Genomic DNA, 22,098 nt, shown 5'->3' on the forward strand with positions numbered 1-22,098 from the left:
ACTACATTCAACATAAAGTCTAACCCAGTCAGACCAAAGACACAAGCCAGAGTAGCCAGTAGAGAGAATATGGGGTCATTCCATGTCAAGTCACCCAGGCCTTGACACCAACCATGTCAGATTTTGATGAAACTTGGTACAATTACTTCTTTTATCATCCTGAAAGCACTTGTAAAATTTTTTTGCTCTATCTCTTATAGTTTTTTTTATAAATTTTTAAAGTTTTTAGATTTGGCGTTGTTTCAGCAGTCGGAAATTGTAACTTAACGTGTCCTCACAACTAAAAAAATTTGTATATTAAAGAATACTCAAGATATCAGTATGAAATTTTGGAATAAGTTTGGGTATTATATCTAAGTGTTAAAAAAAATTACCATAAAGATATATTAAAATCTTCCAAATGAAAAAAAATTTACAAGTTTTTTTTTTTTTTTTTTTTTTTTTTTTAGCTAACGGATGTTTAGTTTTACAAAAACTGCAATATCTAGAGTCTCAGACCTGATAGACAGCTCAAATTTGTTTTAAAATACTCTTAATTGTATAGGCTATTAGATAAAAGAAAAATTATGTTGGCTTTTTAACCTGTTTAATAGTTATCTAATTTTTAAAATAATATTAATTATATTTTAAAAACAAAAAATACCAAGTGACTTAGACACCGAAAATAAGTTTTTGTCTTCTTGGAGTAGCAATGTAGACTTGGATTTTGTTTTGTTACTCCTGTGTTTTGAAGTCAAAAATTATTACAGTGTTAAATAGTGCTTGATAGTGCTTGTATAGTATTTTATTAAGTTTATTCGAACTCTCAGTAAGTACTGTTACTTAGTTTAGAGATTCTTTTCCAATATCCTATAAAAGTAACCAGAACAGTAATCAGACCAAAAGTGAAATCAGTATGTCAGATATTCAAACCTGTAGTGTAGGGTTATTTAAAAAATCTAACTGTCTCCAAACAACCTACACACCTTCAAAAAAGTTACAACCGGTATCAGAATTGAGTGAGGAAGATAAAGATTTGATCCACTTAAGATCTGGAATTAATCTGTGTGAATTTAAGAATATATGTTCACACCACAGCTACGACTTTTTAAATGTTTTTGAAAAGTATCAAACAACATGTGTAGACCCACTAAAAACACAAAAAGCCCATCAAAAAATCGTTGAGAAGTGTAGGCTTGGATCTTTCTAAACAATTACTGACAAAAAATATTAGCATAAAACCCGGACAAAAGCTTTGCTCAACATGCCGTAACTTTTGTGAGGAAAAATTAAGAGTTGAAGTCAATGAAAGTGAAACAGATGATGAAGTCATGGTTGAATTAGAATCATTGGAATCCAGAAATGAATCCCTCGTACAAACAAACATTGCTCTTGATAATTTAGGTTTAACACCGATAAAGCTTCATGGCTTGTCAGAACAAAGTAAAGGGTCTTATTTTAAAAGGAAGGTTAGCAGTATTGAAAAGACTGCAAAAAAGGCGGTTTCAAAAGCATTAAAATATGATGCACCAAGTTCTGATGATGACGAAGAAGATAAAAGTGTGGTTGAGAAAGCAAAGGATGTTGATGTAATGATTTCTCTTATGAAAGAGAAGATTTCATCTGTTGGGAGGTCTAGAAAAATCCAGATTCTGACCTTGGCTCCAGATTCTTGGAGTCGAAATAAAGTGATGAAAGAATTTAATGTAAGTGAGTACATGGTGCGACAAGCTAGAAAGCTAAAATCTGAAAAGGGTATTTTGGTAACTCCTAGTCCAAAAAAAGGTAAAACTCTTTCTGAAAATACAGTAAGACTTGTAACAGATTTTTATGAAAAGGATGAAAGTTCCAGAGCGCTACCTGGAACGAAAGACAAAGTAAGTGTTCAAGAAAATGTGTACATGCAAAAAAGACTCATTTTGTGTAACTTGAGAGAACTCTATTATTATTTCAAATAGGAGAATCCTGAGGTAGAAGTAGGATTTTCAAAATTTTGTTTCTTGAGACCTAAATGGTGTATCCTTGCTGGTGCTGCAGGCGCACACACTGTATGTGTATGCAGTATCCACCAGAATGTTAAACTATTACTGGATGCTGTGAAAATTTAAGAATCTTATAAAGACCTAATTAAGATGCTTGTGTGCAACACAGAAAACCAAAACTGCATGCTACATCATTGCAACAGCTGTCCTGCAAATACTGCACTAAGAGAGTGCTTAACTGAAAAACTAAGTGAATATTATGATTTAGAAGAAGAAATTGTAATCAGTCAGTGGGTTAACACAGACAGGGCAGAAATGATCAAACAGTCTATCAGTGTTGAAGACTACATTTCTTTATTGGTTAGGTCATTGGAAAAGCTCACCCCGAACTCGTTTATAGCAAAATCCCAATCAGCAGCCTTTAAAAGATTGAAAGAAGACCCACCACCAAAACAGCAATTATTGTGATGGATTTCAGTGAAAATTATTCCTTTGTTATACAAAATGAGACCCAAAGTTACCACGGGAATAGAGGTGGTTGTACTCTACACCCAGTTGGAGTTTTTCTAAGAAATGAGGAAAACAATGTTTTTGTTTCCAACCACTGTTTTATTAGTGATGACGAAGAACATGACACTGGTTTTGTTAATTTTGTACAAAAAGCTGTCATTAATGTTTATTAAAAAGACAAAATTACTGAAAAAAAATTCAATGTTTCAAGCAATCTGTTGGGTTATACATAAGTGTCGTAAGTATCTTTGTACATAATTCTAATGTAATCTACTATAATTAATAAACATGTTAAAAAGCCATCATTATTTTTGTTTTATCAAGTAGCCTATATGTTTAAGAGTAAATTAAAACAAATTTGAGCATTCTATCAGGTCTGAGACTCTAGATATTGCAATTCTTATAAAACAAAACATCCGTTAAAAAAAAAAATACATATATCTTTTTTTCATAGAAAATATTAATATATTTTAATAGCATCATTTTTATCTTCAAATATGTATAATAAATAAACTTGCTGCAAAAATTCATAATGTTATCTAAAAGAGTTTTTAAGATAAGCAAATTTAAAGTTTTGAATACAAATTAAATTGACCATTTCCGAAGATTCAGAAAACGCAAAACATAAAAATTTTAAAAATTTTTAAAAAAAGAACTGTAAGAGGTACAGCAAAAAAAAATTTGCAGGTGTTGTCAGGATGGTATTAGAACCATTTGAGCCAAATTTCATGAAAATCTCAGGAGGTGGGTGTAAAATTTATTTTTTATTGGGTGATTTGATATGGAATGACCCTATGGTCTTGTCTGTGTTAGTGTTATTGTCAGCTTTGAAGAAGGACATTGTCCAAAACCTCTGTAAATTTCAGTCTTTTTGTGTGATTATTGACCAATGAATGATTCAAACAATGTGTTTTATGGAGTGTCACTGATTTTTGTTGCAGTCTAATAGCTGTGAGTGGTTAAAGAGTGAGGGGGCTTGTATGGAGGTGATAAATTGTTTGACAGATAATTGTACACACAGATGAGAGATGGACGTAACTACCTTGGACAGCTTTCTCAGATAGTGTTGAAAATGTTGATCCAATTGTTGCAGTGCAAGAGTTTTTATCTCAGAGGCAAATAGTGTGCAAGGAATAGGTTAATACAGTTTCACAGACTACACAACGAACTAGGTTCCTGGTTCATTTCAACCAAATGTAAGATATACCTGTAAACTATTCTTGCACTCTATAACATACAAATGATTGCTACAGATCTTTAGACTAATTTACAAACCATTTAGTTCATATTGTAATGCTGTGCATGTTTGTTGCACTTACCAGACACGTTCAGAATACCACGTAGAAGGACTGGTGGCACGTGTAAACACATTCAGAGCACACAGGGACAGAGGCGCGTGCGTTAACATGTCCAGAGCAGTTAAAGGGTAAATGGAATATTGCAATTTATACTTCAAGTACAGATAAAACTTCAGTTAATGGACGACATACTGCAGAATATTTGAAAAATGCATTGAAAATCGGTACTAAGAAGACTAAAATAATGTGTAATACATCAAATGATAAATACTAGAAATTAAAAATGAGTACATAGAACTGACTAATGAGAATGCAGCTGAAGAATACAACTGGATGAGCAACAGAAGAAATTAACAGAAGAGTAAAATGGACTACAGTGATTTTGATAAACTAAATACAGTTTTCCAAACATAGCTTCCAATGTGACAGTAAAGGAAAGTTTACATTCAGTAATATATTACTAGTTTTGACTTCTTGGAATGAGACATTCAAAAATTGAGGGATGCTCAGTAAGCAACAGACAGAGGCATGTTAAAAATAAATAAATAAATAAATACGAATGTTAGGTTGTAACATACAGTCAGTGACAGGGTTTTATGTATTGTGATGAATAGAAGTTTGAATTGAAGATAGGATGGAGGCATTTGCCATAAGAAAATTGGGAAAACAACAGAAACCCTAAATATGGATGGTTATTTGAACAAGCACTACCCTAAATGTCAATCCAGTGTGCTAGCTACTGCACCACCTTTCTCAGTGAAATGCATGTTGGGAATTATCAGAAGAGGTGGGAAACAATCAAATAGATCAGGAAGCAGATGGGAATGGAGGTCATAATTATGACTGTGTAGATGTCACTGTGCAAGTAGGTGATAGATGAACTGAAGAAGTTGATTGCTAGATTCCTAAAGATGAGGAAATACCAAGATGATGATTTTGTGGCAGGTGAGTGGATGACAACTGGAGCAGCATGGGCACACATATCTGGAGACTGTAGTGCATGACAAAGATTAGAGGAGACCTTTATCTAGCAATAGATGCAGGATGTGGACAAGGAAAAGAAGTTCCCAGTTTTCCTAGTTAAAAATACTCTTTTTTCCCTGGTGAGAATACACTTTGTCCCAGATGACAGTACACTATACCCTATGTAAAAGTACATTTCTTTCCATTTTAAGTGACAATATACTTCACCTTCGAGCTGTAAAATGTATCAATCCTTTGATTGGTAAAGGTTATATACATCGGTGTAGAATTCCAGTCACTTTAATAAATGAAACCCAGAAATAAACAGTATATTTTGGAAAGATCTTTCATGCAAGGCAACATTTTTTTAGGTATTATGAAAGTATAAATATACATTCTACCAAATACAGCACAGTAGCTTTCGAAGCACTGAAATGAATATTGTGCTGCATGGTATGCTCTTGCCAGTCCATCATAACTCTTGTCACATCATCTCACCAGCCAATGACAGTAAAGAGCAGAGGATGTTTGATGTAGTTAGCCAAAATAAACATCAGTTATTAGGAAAAGTTAATGATTTAAATATACATACAGTATAGCTACAAGAAAAGCAAAGCTTTCACTTACACTGTTTGTCATCAAAATTTTTTTGCTGTTTTTATGAGGTTGTGATTAGGCAGGAACCTAAGATCACAGCTTAAATTGCAGCAGCGGAATATTTCTAACAAGCACATTATTATAAATTTCACTGCTGTGCACCAAACATTTCATGTGTTACCTGGCTGAATACATGTTCTTTCAAGCACTTCAGCTCTTCCACAAAAAAGCCAGTTATGCATGAAATTGCTCAAGAACTCATCTCATAGTTTTTTGGAAGGATAATTATATTTTATATTTATAGTGTATAATTATACACTCCATGATTTAAGCAATTCATCACACATTCTCAGATGTAACATAATTTATCTTGCATAAAAGGAAATTTACCTTGAAAGTAGTGCTTCTGAAACCACCATTTTCCTGTGACCTGTTAGAAATATAAACAGTTAGGACACCACACTGATTGAAAACAGTTTGTTGTTACAAAGTATTGTGTAGTCTTCATCCTGAAGCCTTTGACAGAGCTTGCTGTTGGCAGATGCTTGTGTGTACACCGTGTTTTGTTAGTGTAAATGGCACATTTTCTTTGCAAATAAAGTTTTATTTTGAGCAAAAATCTCTCGGTGTACATGCCGCGTCAAATCAGGATAAAACTCCAAGCTTTCGACCACTACCTCCATGGTCGTCGTCAGGGCTAAAACTGACTGTCGTGAACTAGCGAGGTTCCCACTTTTATATGCAAAGGACGGCTTCTGATTGGCTGGAATACGTCAGCGATATGGCGCGTAGCGAAGTGGTGCCCTCTACTTCCATAGATGTAGTTGCTATCCCGCATTGCTATCCCGCTCGCTAGTTCACGACAGTCAGTTTTAGCCCTGACGACGACCATGGAGGTAGTTCTCGAAAGCTTGGAGTTTTATCCTGATTTGACGCGGCATGTACACCGAGAGATTTTTACTCAAGAAATACGTCGCGAAAGACTTCGTAGCCATAAAAGTTTTATTTTGTTGTTATTTTCTTGTTAATGTTTTATTGCTGCAGAATTATTCTGCAGAAGTGGACTTAAGAAAAATTCTTTGTTAGAGTATCTGTTCTTACCAGCCAAAATGGCAAATATTTAACTGAAAACTAAAACAGTGACAAATTCCTGAATTCTAAAAAATTCCTGACTTTTTCCTGGATTTCCCAGTTGTCCTGGTGCATATACATTCTGTGGAAGTGCAATGGCTACTATTTCTGCTGCTACTGCATACTTAGGTGTCCTGTGGTTTCCTTAAATCAATTAAAGCATATGCTGTAATGGATTCTTTGAAAGAAATACAGCCATTTTTTCCCAGTCCCTCCTCAATCCGAAGTCGTTGTCGATAGTCTGTGAAACCCTGATCTTGCTTTCTTTTGACCATTTTTTAAATACTGAAGAGATTCTTATTTGATGGAATGGTGTTGAAAATGATGCAGAGGAGTCAGTAATTATTCTGAAGCAAATAGTAAACAAACCAACCTTAAGAAAGCTTTCATCTCAAAGCAATTAATGGAAAAGCATTTTTACTGGAACTGAACAAGCCTACTTTTATGATCATATGAAGACAAAAAACTGTTAATTGTTTTCTGTACATGTTTGAAACTGAAGTACATTACAGGTAACAATAACTGCATTGGTAAATCCCTTAGGAATTACAAGTAATAGAATGCAAGGGGATAGAGGTGTCAGGTGGCAGGGGGCAGTTGTGATGACAGTTTGTATTCCTGTTTCACAGCTCATACTCTAGAGAAGCCCAACTTATTTATTTTTTACTAGTCTAGCAATTTGTGACATGGTCTTGATAAGCTTAATTTATTTATTTTTGTCTGGTCAGCAAATTTGTAACATACTGCCATTCTCTGGAAACTGAATCTCTTTAAATGCTTATGCTTCATTCTGATCAAACTTATTCTGTTGCTTCACAGTGATCTTCATAATGCTTTGATTACACTGTCCGCTCCTTTCATTCTTCTTCTTTATCCTCACCTTACACAGAGTAAAAATGAAAATTCTGTGTTTGTCTGCTGCCCCTAATAACAGTTGATCAGTTAGAGCATCTGTTGTTAACATTCTGTTTTTGATATTAAATTATAAATGAGCAAATAATAACACATATACAATGGCTTTACAGTCACAGATGTCAACAAGCAACTCCAATGAATTACCTCAGCAACGAAATGGTTCCACACGCTCAAATCCTCTCAACAATGGTGGAACAAGTTTCCCAAATATCCGGAACAATGTGCAATTGTCTATAGCGAATGAACCAGGTATGTTGCTGTTTTGTTATGAACTTTAGTATGCTTTTGATTAATGTATGTTCATAAAATAACATTTTTCAATCAATGACTGAATGTATTAGATTTTCCTGCAGAAGCTTCTTAAACAGTTTTTCAAAATATATATTTTTGTATTTCAAAATGTAATAATTAATGTATAAGGCAACATACTACAATGAAAGTGGTAGTGCAAAAAATGCAAACTCTAGTATTTCCCCAGTAGCCTACATTACAGATAGTTTTTGGATAATGTTAGACACACCAGACCAGATACAACTGTATCTAATCATATGCACTCTTTTATACTACAGATTAACAGTGATACTGTTATTTTTAAGATGCACAAACAAGTCTCACAACTACATTTTATCTTCATGAAGTAAATAATGTAGATTGTCACCAGAATATTATATTCTCTGTAAATATGTAATTTACATGTTCTAACATGGAAAATTAAAAGTCTGTTTCTGTAGTTATCCTCTGACAATGCACTTTAAGTTCCAGAGGTGGAAACAACTGCTTTTATTTACTGACAGAACAGAGTTTAAATCTTTTAATGGTATAAATTAGAAACACCACATGCTGTAAAATAGATTATGTAACTTGCAGATATTCTTGTTGATTAATTTTCTACATTTTAGTTGGCTAAATTTACTTGTGTAAATGTTGTTCATGATGCTGCTGGCAGATACATAAACTGTTTGTAATAGCTTAGCTAAAACTTTATGGTTTTGTGATTATTTCGCAATTCATTCCAAGTTTGTAGTATGTTTTTATAAACAAATATGGACGTTTGAAATTAGGTCATTCTTTTTGGTGCGTATCAAAGGTTATGTTGCTGCAAGAATGCGTACTAATATGGGAAACTATATCTCTATGGAGATTATTTTCACTCTGTTCTTCTCTCTTTTGAATTGCCAACTGCCTTCTTTCCCACATCTATCATCTCAAGTTCCACGTAAGTTTCTCCTAGTTTAAAATACCACATAATGTTGTCATGTCAAAACCACAATCAAGTCCAAATATGAAGGCAGAGCCATCAGTGAAATAGAACACTTGCAAGTGAAACCACTTTGTTACTGACGCCAGTGTTCAGCCACAATAGAACAGATCTTCTGGATGAAGAGCGCAGTTATAAGGTATTTCAAGAACCCTCCACATAGGATAAATGCAAGATAATAAATAAGAGCTGGTGGTTGGGTTTGAACTGGAGACTCACAGCAAGCCAGCCACTGATGCTAACCACTGCACCACAATGCATTTCCCAGAGCTCACGGCATTGCTCCTTTTCCTCGAAAAACAGGACCCACTGTTTGGGAAGCCCTCATTGGAGCCAAGTACAGCACCCAGGATTTATATCTCTTCAGTGGTTCTCTGTACAATGGCACTGGTGGATCTTGACTTTAGAGCCATGTAGTTACATCCTCTTCACTACGATGAGCATCGAAGGTAGCTCCTTCTGTCAAAGCTTCGTGACTGATGAGTGGGTCTTCAGTTTCCTTGAACCTCCCATCATCAATATGTGCCTCTGGGTTGTAGTAGGGCTTCATATGGAGAACATGGACAATGTCTCTGCACTTTTGTTTTTTTGATGAAGAATCTCTACTTCATTTGTGACATAAAGCAAGTGATGAAGGATATGATACAGCCCAAAGCAGCACTTTACTAACTTTCCCGATAGTCCTGCTTTCCACACAGGAATAAAAATCCAAATCAAGTTTCCTGGGCTGTATCTCATTGGTCGGTGCTTGGAACTGTAGTGCTCTGAGTCCTTTTCCTGAGTGTCCAGAGTCTATATGCCACCCAGCTGTCTTGCTTCTTTGGTCTTGGTGAGGAAGCATTTCATGTAGTTCTCCTCAATACCATCTGGTCGAAACATAAACAGTGTATCCATAGTTGTATCAGCCTCACAACCATAGAGCAGAAAGAACGATATGAAGCCTTTAGTGTCTTGCTTCACTGTGTTGTAAGTGAATGTCATGATGGGCAGTATTGTGTCCCAATCCCTCTGTTTGACATCAACATACATCAAGAGCATATCTGCCAGTGGCTTATTAAAGTGTTCTCTGAAGCCATTCATCTCTGGATGACAGGCAGTCATCATTCTGTAATGATGTTGCGACATGAAATTACCTCAACATACAACGAGAACCTATCTGCCAGTGGCTTATTAAAGTGTTCTGTGAAGCCATCCATCGCTGGATGGTAGGCATTCGTCATCCTGTGGCTGATGTTCCAAGACGAAATTACCGGTGATACTAATCTCGACTGAAATCTTTTCCGTTATCAGACATCATCACACGGGATGCTCCGTGCTTCAGAATTATGTCTTCTGCAACAAACTTTACACTTTCTGGAGCATCAGCAGTCATCACAACTTTGATGATAGCATAAGAGGTGAGGTAGTGAGAGCAGACTGTTATCCATCAATTCCCATTTGTCAACTTTGAGAAGCTCCCTAAGAGGTCGACTCCAGTTTGGTGGAACGGTTCTGCCACAGGCTGGATTGGTACCAAACACTCTGGAGGTAATTGTGGCACTCACTTTCATCATCAGTATTCTTTACAGTGTCAGTATTCTTTACAGTGGCTGGACCTTCCCTCTGTTCAGCAGCAGAGTCATTTAATGTAATGATGACTGAAATTTCGTCCACACATTTGTGTTCCTCCAAAGCATACCTTGAAGGGCAGTTGGCATCCTTCTGTTTGTGTCTACTTTTAAATACCACTGTGACAGAATGGTGGTTCGCCACAAAGTGAATGGCACTCTTTCATGGTTTTAGAGTAGTTCCATCTTGGACTTTAAGAGTACTCTGGAAGCATTAGCTATCACCTTTCCAGCACCTTCTTACATTTGAACTAGAACTCTCCCATATCCAAAACTGCTGGTGTCACTGGGAAATTCTATCTTGGCATTCTTGTCATAAAGTGCTAGAACTGGAGAAGTTGTTAGTGCCTCTTGATGGACCAGGATAGCTCATTTCATGTAAGGACCACAATGATTAGATAAGAGAAATTAGGGCTCATATGGGGGCATGTACACAGTCTTTTTCCCTCACTCTATTTGCAAGTGGAACAGGAAAGGAAATGATTAGTAGTGGTACAGGGTAACCTCTCCCATGCAAAATATGGCGGTTTGCAAAGTATGTAGGTAGATAGAGATATAACTTCTTGCTCCTTGTTCCAGGAAAATTTTCCACCTCCCTGCAGTGCTTCTTACAAAGGATTGCCTTAGTATAAAAGTCTTTTATGAATTGACGGTAATACATACACATCCGAAGAGAACTCCTCACATCAAGAATGTGCAGAGAAGTCAGAAAATCTGTGATTGCTCTTATTTTCTGTGGACTGGGATGGACTCCATCACCACTGACTAGGTCCCCTGAGTTTTTTATTTCTGGGTGACAAAGAGGCAGTTTTTCATGTTCGGACAGAACTCTGTAGTCTGAACACACTTCAACCTAGTTGGCAGGTGGCTTAGATGTTATTAAAATCTCTTTGAAAAACGATAATGTCATCCAGATAGCAAAGACGTGACATCCATGCAAGGCAGTGGTTCTCAGCTTGTAGGTAATTTGCTCCCTGAGGGATAAAATGTAATTTTATAAGGGGTAAAAACAAAAGTGTTCAGTTGTGTTTCAGCCACAAAACTGAATTATTTTCAAAAGATCATTACTGTTATCAATATTTTGTGAGACTATAACACTGCTTGCATAAGTTACCAGCAATTACATTTACTCAAACACTAGCATTAAAGTATGACAGTGTTGTGGGGTTTGCAGTTTGCTAAAAGTACGTATGATCATCATCTTTCTCACTGACATCTTACTGCTCATATACGTTGTATTATGAGGCACTGACAGTAAATTGAGACATATATATCACTTATGCTTAAATATCGCATGAAAATATGTTCTCTGAGTTGTAGGCAGTTTTGCAACAGACTATAAATAGCTTCATTACTCACTTCACAGCAATAAATTAACTCCTCCAGGCTGTGGCTAAGCCATGTCTCCACAATATCCTTTCTTTCAGGAGTGCTAGTTCTGCAGGGTTTGCAGGAGAGCTTCTGTAAAGTTTGAAAGGTAGGAAACGAGATACTGGCAGAAGTAAAGCTGTGAGGACGGGGCGTGAGTCGTGCTTGGATAGCTCAGTTTGTAGAGCACTTGCCCGCGAAAGGCAAAGGTCCCAAGTTCGAGTCTCGGTCCAGCACAGTTTTAATCTGTCAGGAAGTTTCAATAAATTAACTAATTAACAACACTACAGTAACTATGTAATGGTTACTACAGTTATGCAGGCACTACACTGTATTATTGTTATTGTTATTATTATTATTGGCAGTATTCAGACATGAAGCATTGGCAGCCTGAAGTCCTAAAATATCTGTTAATTCAGAAACAAGACCTTCAGCATTTATGTGATCTTTAAACAATTAGTCTAGGCCACACAGCTTAACTCGGTTGCTTGTAATTGGAGGTTCAAGGTATGGGTGAAGCAAGTGTCACTAATGAGATGAGTGATGCACAGGAAGCATGTTCTATAACAAGTATCTGCTCTCAATATGGATAATTACCTTTCTTTTCTTAGGAGGAGTTGATGATAGCACTCATAATAAACTAAGAATTGCTTCGTAATTCCTTAAAAGAGATTGTTAGAAATAAGTAGAACCAACTGTCTGATTGACTCATTAGTTTGTGGTTTAATAAAACACCTATGAAAACCAAGTGTCACTTACCTTTCATCATTTTAAAAATTAAAGTATTGAAAGAAAATTCTTTTTCATTGTAAAGTTTATTTAGGCAATAATGTTGATAAAAGTGGGAGGAGAAGGATCTTAGGAAGGTTGCGAACATTGATATAAGGTGTTGAAGTAGGCTTACCATCATTTGGGATCCAAACAAAATAACTTTAAACTCATAGAGGCAGCCAGGAGTTGTGAAGGTAGTCTTTTCCCATCAGCCTTGGCTATCTTGATTGGCAGTAGCCTGTGTGTGTGCCCATAGTTGATCAATACTTTACTCCATTCAAGCAGACTAAAGTGTACACAGTGCACTGCAGTGGACAAACATCTTTCTTCGTGATTTTGTTCAGTTATCGGTAGTCAACACAGAAATGCCAGTCCCATCCATCTTCTTCACAAGGACCACATGAGAGAGCCGAGAACAGTTTGAAAGTTCAATGATGTCAACTTGCAGCATCTTCCCACTTCCTTCCAAATTACCCATCATTCAGCTAGTGACACTAATATGAGTGCTGGCTAATTGGTGGATGATTTCCAGAGTTGATATGGTGTTTACCATGACCCTCTTGGTCTGTCTTTTCTCCACTCCAAACCTGAAAGCATCCAAAAATTAATGCAAAATGGCTATCACTCATCATCATTGTTCCTTGGTCAGACCAGATCTTATTGGCAGTTTGATAGTAGCTTCCTCCCCTGTATCATCTGTAGTGGTAATGAAGCACAGTTCTTAGTCAATGACTCTAAGCTGTCCTTCCTGGATCGGTTTGGCTGTCCCTGCACACATGCCTTTAGGCATGAATTGTGGCTGCTCTTGACCATTAGTGAGCCAAAGTTGTCCTTGACCACCTAAAATGCTCATGATCAATGATGGCAAGTATATTTTGTGTGCCTGAGTAGCTTTTTGCAGTCAATAAAAGTTTGACAGTTTAACTTAGCATTTCAGTTGATGACCAGAAATTGTGTCACGGACGATGTTGGGATAACAATGTCTTCAATGGCAAACAACACCCAGAGTAATCTTTGTTCTGTGTGATTCTTGGAGAAGCTTTGCCAATCTTGGGCTCTGATTTTTCACAGCCTATGATTGCCTGTGATGTCTGAAAGAAGTCCCATACAAGGATAGTGTTATGAATACAGTCTGTTAAAATGATAATTGAAAGGCTGTGTTCTGTCATTGTTAGTTATTCTTGCTGTATACATTTCAGTCAGCTGGAAGTACTTTCCATTTGTAACTTTTAGCACAATCACATTTGTATCATAGAATATAGTCTTCTTTGGTTGATGATGCTAAGCGTCCAAAACTACAGAAAAGAAATCCACTGAGTTAACTAGTCTCCAGACAAGTTGGCAACTTGTGGGATCTGCATCAGGTGGGAATGATGGATGACATCAAAAAAGTTCAAAGAAGGGCAGCTCGTTTTGTATTATTGCAAAATAGGGGAGATAGTACCACAGGCATGACATGTGAATTGGACTGGTAATCATTAAAACAAAGGCGTTTTTCGTTGCAATGGGATCTTTTCATGAAATTTCAATCACCAATTTTCACCTCCGATTGCAAAAATATTCTGTTGGCACCCACCTACATAGAAAGAAATGATTATCATGATAAAATAAAAGAAATCGGGCTCAACAGAAAAATTTAAATGCTTGTTTTTCCCGTGCACCGTTCGAGAGTGGAGCGGTAGAGAGAAAGCTTGAAGGTGGTTCATTGAGCCCTCTGCCAGACACTTTATTGTGAATAGCAGAGTAATCATGAAGATGTAGACTACAACTGTCTGCAATTGATTGGTGTGAACAGAGCTGTTGAGTTGGCTGGTATCTGGTAGTGTAGCCTTCTCTGCAGTAACACACAATATGTCGAGGGCATCCACAGTGGAAACACACTGGTATGTTGTTCTCTGTCCTCCAAATATCTGTTCTTCTGTGGACTATTCTGCTTGATGTAGGAATTGGTTGCACCTATGCTGGTTGGGTGCTAGGTTGTCATTTGACAGCTGCAGCATAAGTCTGTAATGGCCAAGTTCACTCTTCGTGGCACTTCCAACTAGCGACAAAGATTGGCTCTAAAGATTGATACACTTCTTCTTCAATGTTCTGTATTAACTACCCATGTATATGGTCAACGTTCATGGCTGCTATCTCTTGTATCTTTGGTCCAACATTTTTGGCTGTCAAACATTGCTATATCTCTGGCCTTACTATCTGGTGTATGGGAGAAGTGAACTAAGTGGATGAATTTTATCTTGTTGTAACTTTCTTTACCAAAAGAGTTTGATGCATTTCTTTTGTGATTCCTTTCATCAATTGTAAGATTTTTCCAGCTTCTCTCTTATTCAGATATATGATGTGGTGTACGACCAAAACATTTTGTATGTCAATTGTCGTAAATCGTTTTCTCCAGCTTGGCTAGAATTTGGCCTAGCTATTGAGCTTCTTTTCGTTGTTCTTGAGCCACTTGAGCCACACTGTTCTTGGCCCGTGCCATCCAAGTAAAAGTATACATGTGCCAAACATATCACGTCATCTCACCTGCTGTAATTGGGAACCTTCTCAGCCATTTTGTTGGGTCCTGACCAACATCTCCGGAAAACACAGATGGAGGCCTGATATACAGATGACTTACTACTGTTCTGGAATCCATTTGTCTCCTAAATATATGGATCTTAGTAACGCTGCACTGCTTGTATTCTGATTCCTTTCCGTGTGGGTGATGGCTTTTACACAGCCTAATTAGAGACTTAGTGAAGTAGATCATTTGAAGTACGTAACATCTCCACCAGGTGGTCTCACATCGGAACCACTATCTAGTCTAGAACTGAAGACAGAGTTGTCAGTGAAATAAAACACTTAGAACTGAAAGCACATTTATTACTGACACCAATTTACAGACAGAACAGAATGCTAGTATTTATACAGACATCAAATATTTGGATTTACAAATGTTTACATATGTTTAAAGAACCACCCAGAAATGATAAATTTGAAGCAACAAATAATTGCTGATGGTTGGGTTTGAAATGGTGACCCACAGCGTTCAAGCCAGAGACACTAACCACCACACTGCATGTGCCAAACTCGCAACAATATATTTAACATTAAAGCAATTATGTGCTGGAAATTAAAGCTGTAGCTCCACAGTGACAACAATTTCTCCTATATATAATGAATCTGCAATGTTACCCATTGTGAGTTAACCATTCAATTCAGTTCATAAGTAAATTTGCACAGCCTAACATATGAAAGACAAAGCTCTGGCTCCTGTCCTTTTGAGGTATGTTGTTTTTGTCTAAGACAAAGATTTTTATAATTTTATTCTTCTATTGGTAAAAATAAGATCACAATTGTTTTATATCATTTCCACTCCATCCAATACAAAATTCCCCAGCGACTCTTCAGTTTATCATTCTGTTTGCTATCAGTTACTCTGTGCAGCAATTCTGAGGCAAGCACCTATCTTCCATACATTCTGGGCATCACAATAAAATAATCTTGTAATTCCTGCATACAATTTTGTTTTGTGCAATTGTTAATCTACAACAATTTTTACTACTTCCAGTTTAAACTATTGAAGTTTATCTTCTTGTACAGTCCTTCAACGTGTTGCTTTCCTGTATCAGTAATGATTATCCATTGAGAATGTATTATGCTCAGTGTGCTGTCACATATTATTTAAATAAATTGTTTGTCAGAAAATGGTCTACTATCATCCACAACAATTTTATCGTATAGCACTGAATTACTATAGTTTTGAGATGACTATTATTATCCCAATACATAAATATACTGATTATAAATTTTAAAAAAGCATTATATTTACAGGTGTGGATCCAGATGAAGTTATTCAAATGATTGACGGCAATGTCCTGCCTGAATCTTCAAATCCTAATGCTTCCAATGATGGCAACGATGAAGCAGCAATGGCAGTCATAATGAGCCTATTGGAAGCTGATGCTGGGCTTGGTGGACCTGTTGACTTTTCTGGCATTCCATGGCCACTGCCATGAAGCTCTAACAAAGCCATCGAGCACAAAATCAAATTGTATATACCTTGAGTGTACCTGCATCCGAACTCTACATTTGAGTGGATATTTAGTAATGCTGTAGGTTTTGGCATCATGCAAAGAACATTTTGCAACGTAGAAGGTTTTTTAATACTTTTGCAACATGGACAACAGTATTTAAAAGGAGTAATTGTGCTCATTTTTGAAGAAGAAGCCATTTTGATGTCAGAGTTAGTAAATACAAGGTCTTCTGAAAGCAATGAGAGTTTCTGAAACACATTCCATGAGGAGCTATTGAAGTAAAGATTTTGATTGAGAAGTCTCCTTGCCTTTCACACTGCTACAAGACTTAACTGACATCACATTTTTAAAACTCATTTTCAAAATAGAAAATGAAGAAATGGAATGTTCTCAGGGTTGTTATTGGTCTCAGGACTGTGGTAAATATGTAGCTTGCAACAACACTTTCTACATTGCTCAATGTTTTGGCAGTGAAGTGATTATCGTGTAGTAGCATCCAGAAGTGTTAAGTGAAGTGCTTTTGAATGAAATGGCCATGCGGTAATTAAGAACGCATCCAAGAAGTACATAGAACTTATAGCCTTAAACATGGATAATAATGCTATACACGGACAATGTATTTTATTACGAAATTTTAGTGTCAATTTTGAAGATATTCTTGTAAATATTTATGCCTCTGTACTCAAAGACTTTTCAATGCATTCTCGACAGAAGCTTTGGGAAGAGAATCTGACATTATTTGCCAGGCAAAAATGTTATTTGGACCAATGTTCAATGTGTGTTGTGCACTGATCTTGAAGATTTGTTGTTAAATTTTGTATAGAAATTGCATGTAAACTGCATTTTAAATGTTGTTTATCAAATATAAATATTTATATTTCTTGTTTTTGCTGTTGGTATACTTATTACCCCAAAATATAAGTAAAGTTATGCAACTTAATTTTTCAAAATTAAATTAGTTATGGAGAAAAACAGCTACTCTAACAAAACATTAGTATTTACCTTCTTTTTCTATAATAGGCTACCTCACAACACCAGTGATGTGACAGATCAAATTTTTAGGAAAGACCACCATGCATCATAAAATGTAGACAACAGTAATTATTTCCATCAGTGAAATTACTTTCTGCAAAATAAGAATGATCAACAGTGACACATACAGGTATAAGCACAATATTATAAAGACCTGGAAGCACGCTACCTGAAAATAGGTCCCATTTATTCACTGCAAAAATAATGCTTAACAAGTGGATCTAAATGGGTGGGGGGGTGGGGGTGGGGGGGGGGGGGGGAGACAGAGAAATGGAAAAGTGGCTTGATGTTCATTTCTGCACCTTTCTCTTTCAATTTCATAATAATAAAAAAGGTTTCCAAAAGTTTTGTTCTTGCTTTAACTATCAGTTTATTGTTGTTAATGCTCTTCACGTATGCAGATTTTAATGTTTAGCACTACAGTATGCAGACTAATTGAGAAATGAACATTAAAATGGAGAGAGAGAAAATCAAGAAATGTCTCCGGCAAGTTAAATTTACAAATTAACAGTTAAAAAATGCTTCCATTAATTAGGTATGCCATTCTCTCTACAACATTGGTTCCCAACCTTTTCTACCTGGTGCCCCTTTTGCTAGAGCATGCTCCCCTATTTTGTTTATTTTTCTGTATCTGCCGAAAAACATTATTTGACAATAACACTTACATAAAAGAGCGTTATAAAATGTAGAGTAAAACAAAACTATAGGTTTCAAAGGGTGTCACAAACACAATAGAAACGTCGTTATGTCTTACTTAAATATCCGACAGAATTTTCACTTGAACAACATATTTCACATCTAACATTTTTTTGTGCTATGAAAGAAAAATTCAGAACATCAGTGAAACAGTTTCAATTGTTTTTATTTAAGCAGCTTCTGAATGTTTGGTTTTAAACTAGTAAAGTACATCTAAGGTCGCTCTTCACATTCAGATAAGTGTGGTGTTTTGTTTTCATGATGGGTAGTGTCAAAAATCTAATCTTGCCTAGGTATGTTGATGAATACTGTATGAGGACTTAGGGCTTTCCTCACCATTCCTGGATAAATAGGAGAGAAACTGGTAAAGCCCTGCAAACGGGTGGCCCACATGCACCTGTGGTGTGCAGGTGAAGGGACTAATACGCTTAGCAAATGTTGGTGGAAGTTGCCAAAGATTACCAATGCTAATGACAGTGCCTGAGCATTTGTACACACAGCTGCATGAGCTATGTGGATTTTATGTGTGATACGCTTTATTTATTACCATACTTGTGCAATATTTTTGCAAATGATGAATAACAAATACACATATAAAGTACTGTTTGGTATTTGTGAATAACAAATATTTTTCAAAATGTTATTCACTTACGCAAATAAATACAAGTGTATTTTGTGAATTAAAATCGTTATGGATAATAGATAAATCTGAAATCCAATTGCATATATAGCTCAAATTCTTTGTCATTTATTAAACAAATGTACTTTTCATTTCTTTTAAATTAGCTTTCTGAACAACTCCTTTTTGAAACGTCTAATCAGAAATCAACAGTGTGTTACTTACTGTAAAGAAGACAAGTCAAGTTGCAGGCAGGCACAATTAAGAGAGACATATTTTTTGTGCCTGTCTGCACCTTGACTCGTCTTCTTTATGGTTAGTAGTAATCTGTCTTTTCCATATTGTTGATATTTCTACCTGGAGTTTCCATTGTTTGATCATCAGAAGCTTTATTTGATTTATAGAGATTTACCATTGTGACACTAAAGAAAATACGTTCTACACATGCAATACCTTCCTGAATTCATCATTAATCATGACTTCAATATAAGACCATCAGCTTTAAGCTTTAAGCTGCAACAGCCACCTGACTCTGTGCTGTCAGTTATGAGCAGGCTGTCTCATAGAGAACTTCTGTGGCTGCCCATCAGGGTCCCTGCACTTGTCAAAGCAACTTTACCTTCCCTGCATCCTGAAACAAATTTCATGATGACTTTCAGCAACTTGTTGGACTTGGGGGAATTTCCAGTTCTGGAGAGACATGCAATATGTCTTCATATTTGTAGCCATCTCTTTCTGACACATTGTTGAGTAAAATACATCATAGAAAAATTATGTGTTCTCTATTTATTTGTCAGATTGTATTCTACAAACCATCAAGTCCAAGGCAGTCAGTTTTTAAAGGTTCTTTTGCTGTTTTTTGTACACCTTCCTCCATAAGGACATATTAAATTTTCAGATGTACCAAATGCTTCATCTCCAACAATAATGTATGGCATTGGTACTCCCTTGTTTGATATGGCACTTTTCTCCAATATTTGTAAATTTTTCCTAACAAGATTTTCATGCATAACTCATTGCATAAAACTAGATGAGTCATTATATTTTACATATGCTCCAACATCTATGTAAGTGAACATATAATCCACAGTGCATAAAGCAAGTGAAATGATAGACAAATAATTTTTATAATTTAGTAAAGTATGTTTGTTATGAAAAGAAAGGCCATCTCGCTCAGCTGATCAGTCACTATTGACCGTCAGCTAGCTGACTAAATTTGCTGCTTAACATTGCAGCTTCTTGGTAAATTATAGCCCAAATTGCTGAGGCCATCCACCTATAAGGATTTTTATGTTTCATTTGTTACACTGAAAATCAAGTAAAGCTGTGCTCAGTTTGAAGGATGGTTTCAGCACTGCAGTGATTTAGAGGGCACTGTGGTGTGCCTTTGATTTCCTCCCACCTCTGGATAGATACAGCCAGTTAGAAGGATATCTACATTTTAAGATGGTAGTCTGAAGTATGGTGCAACTGGACTTGGCATTACTGTCATTGTTATAGGTGAAAGAAGCGATGAACAGAGAAAATCGCAGGACCAACTGGGGATCAAACCCCAAGCCTATGTTTTGTAGTATGGAACATAAGCCACAAAGACACATTTCTGTGTAAACCATTAATAATATATCTAAAAACAAAGATGATGTAACTTACCAGACAAAAGTGTTGGTAGGGACACTAACAAACACAAACACACACAAAATTCAAGCTTTCGCAACCCATGGTTACTTCATCAGGAAAGAGGGAAGGAGAGGGAAAGACGGAAGGATGTGGGTTTTAAGGGAGAGGGTAAGGAGTCATTCCAATCCCAGGAGCGGATTCCCCTTAGGGGGAAGAAAAGGGACAGGTATACACTCGTGCACACACACACACACACACACACACACACACACACACACACACACACACACACACACACACACATATCCGCACATGGATGGATATGTGTAGTGTGTGTTTCTGTTTGTTAGTGTCTCTATCGACCTACCAACGCTTTTGTCTGGTAAGTTACATCATCTTTGTTTTTAGATATATTTTTCCCATGTGGAATGTTTCCCTCTATTATATTCATATCATTAATTTAAACCATTAGTAAGTTATTTATAAAACAGAAACTACACTGAGCCAAGGGAACAAATACTAATTCTGTACATGGGGTAAACAAAGATGATACAGTGACATTGTATATAATTTGTTATTTAATTTACAGATAATTTATCGGTGAATCAATATGTTTGATTGACCTACTTATTTGAATAATTATTCAATCTATTCAAATAACGCCCATCTCTTTTTCACCATTACATCTTAAGTTTTCTTTCTCTCTCTGTTCAAATTGTAATGAGTCCTACTAGTTCATTTGCTCGATTTACTCATGAAAGTCCATAGTGTACTGGATTGAAGTTTTTTAATTAATTATGAATAAAGTTGACAATTGTATTCTGTTGTCATACTCTCAATGTAAATCTTTTTTACTTTACTGGAAGTATGAATTAAAAAACACCTTCAGTCACAAATTTTCATGTTTTATTAAATACACGATGCATTTCGGACCCTGTGGGTCCATCATCAGGTGTAACTTGTCTAAGTATATGATTTATTTTTTCTCTTGAATGAAGTGAAATGTGTATTCTTGTCATGACAAATTTTGATATTAGGTTATGAATTTCAAAAGTAAAATGTGGAAAATATGTGCAAAATAGTAGAAAAAGTGAAGAGTGTAAACATAACACATAATCCAAGAAAAGAGGTTTTAACTTTTTAGCACCATTCCACATAATTTTCTCCATCCTTTTCATACATATCACTTCACTCAAGATGTACATTTGCCTCTTCAGTGGTAAGTTTACACTGTTAGTTTTTCCCCTATTTCGCACATATTTTCCACATTTGACTTACAAAATTCATAACCTAACATCAAAACTTTTCAAGGAATACACATTTCACTCATTCGAGAGAAAAAATAAATCTTGTATTAAGACAAGTTACACCTGATGATGGATCCACAGGATCCAAAATGCATCATGTACCGGTATTTAATAAAACATGAAAATTTGTGACTGAGGACGCTTTTCGATTCATAATTCCAGTGTATTGAATACAGTCACATTTGGGGCTGCAAAATATGGATAAAATTAAATCTTTTTATTTTGTTCTGTTGAAAATGTGTCTAAATGTCAGTGCGATTTTAGCAGCTGACTGAAAGGAAGCATTAATTCATCAGCTATTATTGCATGGAAATATACAGTTCCACAACTGAAACAATGACCTTCAATAACACTCAATTTCCACTTGTCACTTTAATTTTCATTTTACTGTGGTAACACTTCGTGAAGATCAGGTACACAGTGCACGCC

At 36.0% G+C, this 22,098-nt stretch overlaps 1 protein-coding gene across 2 annotated transcripts in view; it reads left to right on the top strand.

Moving 5' to 3' along the window:
* LOC126259207 (protein cycle) overlaps positions 1-17,284 on the top strand; it is a 981,945-nt gene extending 964,661 nt beyond the window's left edge. For both annotated transcript variants that reach the window (XM_049955799.1, XM_049955798.1), the window contains 2 exons: positions 7,486-7,624; positions 16,196-17,284. In XM_049955799.1, the coding sequence (XP_049811756.1) occupies positions 7,486-7,624; positions 16,196-16,380 (324 nt within the window). In that variant the 3' untranslated portion in view covers positions 16,381-17,284. The remainder of the gene's footprint in view (positions 1-7,485; positions 7,625-16,195) is intronic.
* Positions 17,285-22,098: the final 4,814 nt, after the last annotated feature.

The sequence above is a fragment of the Schistocerca nitens genome, chromosome 5 (assembly GCF_023898315.1).
Source record: "Schistocerca nitens isolate TAMUIC-IGC-003100 chromosome 5, iqSchNite1.1, whole genome shotgun sequence".
In the NCBI taxonomy this organism is placed as follows: Eukaryota; Metazoa; Arthropoda; class Insecta; order Orthoptera; family Acrididae; genus Schistocerca; species Schistocerca nitens.